Genomic DNA, 8,432 nt, shown 5'->3' with positions numbered 1-8,432 from the left:
CCAAAAGAGCCCCCACCCGGACATGACTGCTACCCCGGGTTGAGCCCCCCAAGGAAGATGCCTCCGGGGAACCCCCCGACGCCCTAAGCCTGTCCCTACCGCCACACCAATCACAACAGTGAAGGCGGGACCAAACTATGACCCCCCACCCCCACTAGGTGATGAAGCTGATCAAAGGAGCCCAGAGCAATTGATCTGATGTGGTGGCAGAGGCTGTATCAAGACTAATGTAATCTAATAGATAATTTCTATATTGGTTAGAATTAAGATTGTTTTTATTTTTCCAGTTCATGAGGACAGTTTTCTTGGCTATGCATAGGGCAGTGAAAACCATATGGGCTATATTCTTTTCTGAAGTAACATTATCTAAGCTGCCTAACAAACACACTAAGGGGGAAGTTGGAATGTTACATTTCAGACACTTTGATAAGTCTTCACATATCTCGCGCCAAAACTTCTGCACTGGTGGACAGAACCAAAGAGCGTGAGTGTAATTGTCTGGTGTATTGCCTTGACAGTGTGAGCAGTTGTTGGAAGATGTAAAGCCCATCTTGAACATCCGATGACCTGTATAGTGCACTCTATGTAGTATTTTGTATTGTATTAATTGCAGACTGGGATTTTTAATCAATTTAAAGGTTTTTAAGCATACCTGAGACCAACATGGTAAAATGTTGAACTCACTGAAAAGGAAAGAGTCCAAATTACAGGAATTAACTCGTTTTTTTATGACAGGCAGTCTAATAAATCTAAAATGTTTTGAAAATTAATGTGGCATTATTTTATTTGAATCCATTTTAATGGACATAGCATGCCACACTTTTATCTGAATTGCTTTGTTGAAATCAGATTTACCCTTGTTGAAATGGTTAACGTTGTCTTAATTTCCTCTTTTAGGCTGTTGTGAAATGGCTGCAATGGTGAAACTCATTCTCGGAGAAAATGATTCCCGGAGATTGATCCTTCCAAATGGGATGCCAGTGTCTGTCAGTGAGCTAGTTCAGCAGATAAAGGGACAGTGTGGAGTTAATGGGGACTTCAGGCTTCACTTCATGGATGCAGAATTTGGGAATGAATTCACCAACTTGGAGTCAATGTCGGACATCCAGGACAAAAGTACCATCGAGGTCATCTTTAGCTCAGTTGCACCTGTCGAACCTGGTGAGCCACTCCTCCCTCTTTATTCATCTGCTGCCACTTCCCGCACTCTAGATGACTCCTCATCCCTTTCATCTCCTGGGAACTAATTTGATACAGACATATTGTCTTCTCCTGAAGACAATATGTCTTCAGGAGCCACTGCATGGCCCAATGTCTTCCCCATTCCCCAGTTCTCTTACAATACTCAACTACAGCTGGCCAGGGCCAATGCTGCTTTCAAAGAAACTGGAGCTTTGTTGAATCCTGATCATAAAATTAAGTCTGACAGGGAGTTTGATGAGGTAGCAGAAGCTCTTGTAACAACCTATCCATGTTTGAAAGAGCCTGGTTCAGTCACTGGATATGGTGGATGGAAAACAAGCTTGAAGTATAAACTTGCTAACTACCGAACAAAGCTTAGACAGCTTGGATGCCCTGAAGTTACTGTGAATTCTGTAAAACATAAACCTGATGGCAAATGTACTCCTGCATATGGCGTGAAGAAGCCAAAAAAAGCTGAAGTGAATTACTGCCCCACGTATCCAGCTGGTGAAACTGCAGAGACACTAGAAGAAATCAGAGTAGACCTCCTGTCAGAAGCTAAGAAAAAACACAATGACCACAGGGTGGCTGCAATGATGGAGAAGACCTTTGCTCTCAGAAGGCAAGAGGTAGTACTTGAAGCACTGATGATCGCTGATTTCAAAATGAGGTGGCCAGCTCTCTTCCATGTGTGCAAGGTAATTGAATGGGTTTGAAAAAAAAAAACCATCAATATTTTGCTTCCATTGAATTATTATATAAAAGGAACTTGTGACCAAATGGGATTTACTGAAGGTCAGCTAAAGCAGCCTGTGTTAGCTCAGCTACAAATATCAATGCATTCACATGTATTGAACAGACTTGACTGACTTTTAAGTGTACTGAATAATGACAACACAATCCCCTGTTAATTATTTGTGGTATCTTCCTTTTTTAAGTATCCTTGGTTTTTTTGAAAGGTGCTGTGTAAATATCAGTTATAAATGTATTCTTATTATTAGCCAAACTGAGTTTTGTCTGTTGGATTATTATTCTGCCTTTTGCAGGTGAGTGCAGAATTCAAGAGGATTACAACAATCCATTTGCAGTCCAAGTTCTTCTCCCAGCTGGATAGTTATTTGGCAAACCTTATGAAGATATATGCCAAGAAGGTTGGAGTACAAGGGAGAAAAATTAAGACCATCATGGCACCTGCAACCTAGGTATGACAAGATATATTTATACAAGCCCATTTGAAGAAAGTTTGGATATTGTGTAAAGTGTAACTAAAACCAGAATGCAGTGATTTGCATTTCAAAACCATCTTTTACTTACAAATAAACATAGAAATGTGGTGAGTTAGAAACATTTGTAAATGTTTTTGTACTTGATTCTAATCTGCTGCTGAGTCATTTTTACTCTGCTTGAACTGCAGCTTCTAGAACACAGTTTAGAAAACTAATCAGTTAAATCAACACGTTCTCACTCCCAACTCGTCAAATATGTGACGCATGGTCAGGCTCCCTCTGCTTCACTTATCGACGCGCAGGGTACCCCCCTTGTGTTGAGAATTGACGTGCAGGGTCCTCTCATTGAATACTATATACGCTCCCTAAACATTTCTTATTGACGACAAGAGATTGCCGCGGAAGAGCCTGATGTCCGTATAATTATATATTTCCGAAATCACATTGTAGTGACGTATACTGAACACAATAAAGTATATAATGTAAACAACTACCTGAAAAACAGGTAGAACGATACTTTTGTATCGTTTATTGCATTTATGGAGGGAGTGGTGTATGCTGGGTAATGGCACAGCTAGCGACTGGGTGACTTTATTCACCCGCTTCGGCTGTTATCAGTCCATACAATGGGCGCTATTAGCAGAAATCAGTCCCATAGATATGGGCCATCTCCTGCTAGATTGTTCAGAAGGTTGTTATCATCCATCCAGATGGAGGATCACTAACAGGAGCGTGGGAAGACTCCAGAATCCACTCTGGCTGGAATCCGGTGGATACAGCAGTGTTTACAGGTAAGGCCATTTAAACGGACAGCAACGGTCAGCTAGTGTCAATAATGTTAATGTGGTTATGTTAGTAATACACCGAGTGCTAATATAACAGCTTTAAGATGCATTTGTATTATTATGTGTTTTACCGTCTTTATGGTGCTAGCTTAAAGTTACGGTGTAAACGTTAGCTTATATTGTAGTAAAGCTGTTACTGTTTAAACGATGTTAGAACAGAAATATTAGCTTCTGTCATGACTGATGAAGTTACTAGTTAATAAAATTTCCAGTAAAGTGATTAATCGCAGCCACAGATTGACACTAAATGTCTCGATTAGCTTCAGTGCATCTATAATAAATATGTGCAAGTTTCAGTGCTTCGTTTAAACTGTATGATAATTATACTGACCCAGGGTCAGTGTAAAATACAATCCTAGCTGTGTGAACAAAGTCTGGCTCCTTTAATCCTGCATGACAAGCCTCAGGATGCAGGTTATTATTACTCTTTCCTGCTGGCACACCTGTCACACCTGAGAGTCAGCTAGAAACTTACAGTGACATGGACATCATGCAAAGACTGCCAGACTCTGTAATACTGTAAATGATCAGTGACTCAGGTTAACACTAAACTTTAAACAGTCCCTCTGTGTCTCTCTGTGTGCTGAACATTTAGGATTTCATTCAGGCTGCATTGACTGTCGGACTTTTCTGTGTTAAAAGCAGGTTGAAGACGGCTCAGAAACATTTGAAGATTAAAATTCTCTACTCAGATGTATTTTTGTTTCTAATTTATGTTTGTTGTTGTTTAACACAGATTTCCGAAGAGCAAAGATGAGCACCGTTGCTCAATCCCTAATAGTTTAAACCAGGACTGGACTGGAAATCCAAAGTCCAGATTCTTCTTCCACAGAAGTTTAATTTGTCAGTGTGGGACTGCTGATCACCCGAAGAACTAATTTCATTCATTCTCCACATAATGTTGATTTACAGAAATGTTTCACAGGAACTGATTCCTCCCAAAGGGTGAACTAGTGTGTTTCCATAGATTATCTCTGTATGAATGTACTTCTTAAATGAAGGCAAGTGTTTGTCCTGTTTTGTTCCTCAGGTACAGTACGTGATTTTAAGGGCAGGCGGTCATCACTGGGGGAAGACAAGAAGCAGACGTACTTCCAAGAGGGAGCTGCAGTGAGGACACAGCCTGGTCACTGAGGTCAGAGGTCAGGATCTGAAACAGTTTATATTCTAGGGTGTTATAAAAAAATCTAAATATATTTTTAAAGAAACCTTTAAATAATATTTTAAATCATAATCATAATTATGATTATGATTATAAATATCAGACATTTAAGTGGATTTTCTGTTACATGTATTGTTTTCACCCTGCGATAAACTGGCAGCCTGTCCTGTCTTTGTCCTGTATGAGCTGGGTATGAGTTCAGTAAAGAAACCTTACAAAAGTTAACAATAAACCTGCATCCCTGTACGTTGTTGTCCACGGGATGAGAAAATCAAACTGGAAGACTGTGGAACATGTTAATAAATGTTTGTGTTTATCCCTGTGTCTTTCACAGGAGGCGCTGGAAGGTTTCCCTAATAGTTCCTGGTGAATCAAAGCAGAACCATAAAGGTTGCTGGACTGCATGATGGCCTTACCCCTGAGCAGTCATCCTATTAAAGGAGGAACCAGTTAGAAGCTGTTTTCAAAGTAGCTGAGCAGATTTCATCTCAAGTAAGCAATTAACTGTTTGTTCATTTGTTCTGCCACTTAAAGGACATTTAAGGACGTCTTTTGATTGTCCAGTTGAATTAATTCTACTGGCTTTCATGGTCATTTGTGATTATGGACATATTTTTCATGCACATCAACCATTTAGTAAATTCTATCTATTTAGTAATATCTGTCAGCTATAAAATGTAATATAAATATAAAAAATATCTAAATATCTCCTGCCCTTTATATTTTAATGATGTAAGACCAGACGTCTGTTATCGTGTTACATTAGCATTCCTCACATATCAGTAAGATGCTGTACAGTACAATCCTACTGACAGCAGAGGGATAACGACGGCTATTCAACATTGTTACACGACACATTCGAGCTGCATGATGCAGACAAAGTGACTAAATCATCTTTTTTGTGGTTTATTGTCTTCAAACCAGCAGACAAAGCCGATGGCAGAAGATGTCGGAGAAGAACTTCAGGCCGTGTACTGAAAAGGTATTTTTTTCTTGTTATCAAAAGACATTTGGAGTGACGGCTTCTACAACTGGTTGTGCTGAAGTAAAGCTTACAGTCTAAGAAGCCACAGTGTTGATATTCAGCACAAAGAGAAAAGCTCACTTGTTTGAATTTATTTACAATCATAGTTTTATAAATTCTGACTGTAAACACCTTTTACAGCTTTGATATTGTTTGACACTAGATAACAGGTTTAATTTAAAGGTTTCTGTGTCCCAATGAGCCATTTACACTGACCAGTGTCAGTTTAACTGTAACACATTCATTATTTAGTTCCAACATTTCTAAGAGAAATAACTGAATGTAAAAAATGGCAGCCCTCAGGCCAGGTTTAATTGATAGAGATATATGCATGCATTATGAAATTTATGTATCCCAGATAATTGTTATACATCTAGTCATGGCAGACCCACCCCTTCCTCCCAAGTTAACTGCAACCCAAAAGAACTAGTGGGGCTATTTACACACTCACAACCAGTGTGGGGTAAAAAGAGCCACCAAAAACCTGTCAGCCTGCACAGCTACAGATGTGCTAGAAGCTATAAGAGTTAGAAGCTCTGCTTATGGAGAAACTTTCTAAGTCTAACAGGGGACAGGTACTCCTGCCCAAATAACATGATATAACCCCACATACAGCCCAGCCATAAAGTGAACCAAGTCATTTAGTTAAAGACAGCATGGGACCAAATGCATGTAACCAGCCTGCACCAACCTGACATTTCTTCCTCCTGAATTAAATGAATGAATGGATTAAATGACTACAAACCTAAAGCCACTAGTTCCCACACTGGAGCTCCCTGACACTGTGTGTTAATTGTACTGAGCTTGTGTCAACAGTTGTAACAGGCTAAGCCACCTGAGACACTGCATTGAATGATTGTTTCTGTTTTAATGATTTCAGCTAGCTGGTTTCAGCTCAGATGTTCTGCTTTTTCCTTTCAGTAGATCAAAGCAGCTCGTGCTCTTTCTACTTCCATTTTGGTGGCAAGAAGAAGAAGAATGCTTCGGCGAAGTGGCATTCATGGTCTCGGTGAACAGTCATGGTCACACACTGCATGTGGTTTTAAAAGCAACATGTCTGTTCACCACAACAATCGAGATGTGTAATATTAGTGCAGCTACGGTTTGTTCTTGAACATCAGTTCTGTTTTCTACTTTGACCACTTAGACCAAAAAAGTGTTGTTTTCAGATTCTTTCTTTTAAATCTGTAAAGCACCTGCTCATTTTTAATTAAAATTAGTTTGACATAAATGTTAGTGTTTCCTTTATGATCTTTTAATGCTTACACTACACTGTAAACATCTACATCAGAGACACTTCTCTTACCTGTTTATGAGACTGGGCTGCTTGACTATGATTTGGAAATAGATGCAAAATCACACGGATCGTGCTATTGTTTGTTTTTTAATACAATGGACTGAACACAGGACGTGTCTGACTAAGCAAAGATTAATTTGATCCCATTTCTACCTGTCTCTACTGTTTCAACATTTCACTGAAGTTTGCTCAACTGTAATTGTCAGGATATATATTTATTCCAGCTCTCATAGGGCAAAGGAATGACTCAGACTTGTCAAATCTTCTTTGATTAGATACACAATGTGAAGTTCATAACTTTCTTAAAAATAAAACTATAATGACAAACATGAACAGCTGTGCTTATTTCTGAGACATGATTTTTTTTGAATGTGTTCATATTTAAACAGTGTGTATCTGTATGCTGAAACTGTAATGGTGAACCTGAGGTGATGGTCAACAGAAGGCAAATATATATAAATATAAAACAACATTGAAGTAATGTCTTTACCCTGTGCAGCGTGTGTGGACGCTGTGCACGCAATCACCTTATTCACTGTAGTAAACGTGCACCACTAGCTCACGTGACTGACTGTCTCCATGGTTACATCGTATATTATTAGCTATGTAAACAGCTTCCAAAGATGCCGCCATAGCGCTCTGCAGCTGTAACACTTTCACGCTTTGCAAATCATTTCACGTTTTTGATAGTTATGAAGACAGAATATGTTTTTAAAGACATGCTAGGCTGTTGCTATAGTGGTTACTGTGGATTAAGGTGGACCGCGCGTCCGATTCCTGTTACTAGCTGTCCGCCGTAGGAAGGCTGCGTTCCATTTACAAGTAGCGCCAGTCTGCCGTAACTCGAACTCAAACCCCCGTTCATGACACGCAGACACACACATAAAGCACTTTGCCTCACCATGAGAATGCAACTTTACTAAAACCTTTAAAGTATCTGATATAGGATAGAAAAATGAAGCAACCGGAGATTTAATGATGAAGACTCTGGGTTCTGTAGTTCACGTTACAGTCCTGAATGACTCTTTGCATATAATTTATTGAAGAGGAGTTTAGAATGCATTTTACATTTAGACTGTTGCTGTTTAATTTTTTAAATAGTTACTGTGTTATGTCATGAATAAGGTTCACTTGCTGGGGGGTTTGATAGATCAGCTGGACAATACAATTCAATTCAATTCAATTTTATTTATATAGTGCCAAATCACAACAAAAGTCACCTCAAGGCGCTTCATAGATACAGAGAAATCCCAACAATCATATGAGCCCCTATGAGCAAGCACTTTGGCGAGAGTGGGAAGGAAAAACTCCCTTGTAACAGGAAGAAACCTCCGGCAGAACCAGGCTCAGGGAGGGGCGGCCATCTGCTGCGACCGGTTGGGGTGAGAGAAGGAAGACAGGATAAAAGACATGCTGTGGAAGACAGACAGAGGTTAATAACAGATATGATTCAATGCAGAGAGGTCTATTACAGTTTTTTACAGACGCTAGGACACATTTCTCAATACTTAGGTCACGTTTGCAAAACTCCTCACACAGTGAGCACAACAGAAGTCTATGTGGGCTAAACTGAGGACCAGTTATCATTGTTTTGGCACAAAATGCATTCAATGACTACATCTCTCAAATTCCATGAATTATCTTCTCACTCAGACACAACAACTGCCAAAAATCTTTGTACGGACAGGACATTTTG

The 8,432-nt window shown here is 39.5% G+C and overlaps 1 protein-coding gene and 1 long non-coding RNA gene across 5 annotated transcripts; both read left to right on the top strand.

Moving 5' to 3' along the window:
• Positions 1–679: 679 nt before the first annotated feature.
• LOC120744740 lies at positions 680–2,890 on the top strand. The gene is made up of 2 exons (XM_040049286.1): positions 680–1,880; positions 2,229–2,890. Exons 1-2 carry the CDS (start codon positions 1,284–1,286, stop codon positions 2,382–2,384), a joined length of 753 nt encoding a protein of 250 aa, XP_039905220.1. The 5' UTR covers positions 680–1,283; the 3' UTR covers positions 2,385–2,890.
• Positions 2,891–3,074: 184 nt separating this feature from the next.
• LOC120744672 lies at positions 3,075–7,319 on the top strand. 4 transcript variants are annotated; one of them, XR_005698434.1, is made up of 5 exons: positions 3,075–3,199; positions 4,284–4,395; positions 4,750–4,907; positions 5,343–5,397; positions 6,361–7,319. It is a non-coding gene; the product is annotated as an uncharacterized LOC120744672 (long non-coding RNA). The 4 variants fall into 4 exon arrangements; XR_005698432.1 differs by having other exon boundaries at positions 5,340–5,397; XR_005698435.1 differs by lacking the exon at positions 6,361–7,319 and having other exon boundaries at positions 5,343–5,916.
• Positions 7,320–8,432: the final 1,113 nt, after the last annotated feature.

Source organism: Simochromis diagramma, unplaced genomic scaffold (assembly GCF_900408965.1).
Source record: "Simochromis diagramma unplaced genomic scaffold, fSimDia1.1 OVJJ01000517.1, whole genome shotgun sequence".
Lineage (NCBI taxonomy): Eukaryota > Metazoa > Chordata > Actinopteri > Cichliformes > Cichlidae > Simochromis > Simochromis diagramma.
The sequence above is the reverse complement of the archived record's forward strand: the minus strand, read 5'-3'. Positions and strand labels throughout refer to the sequence as shown.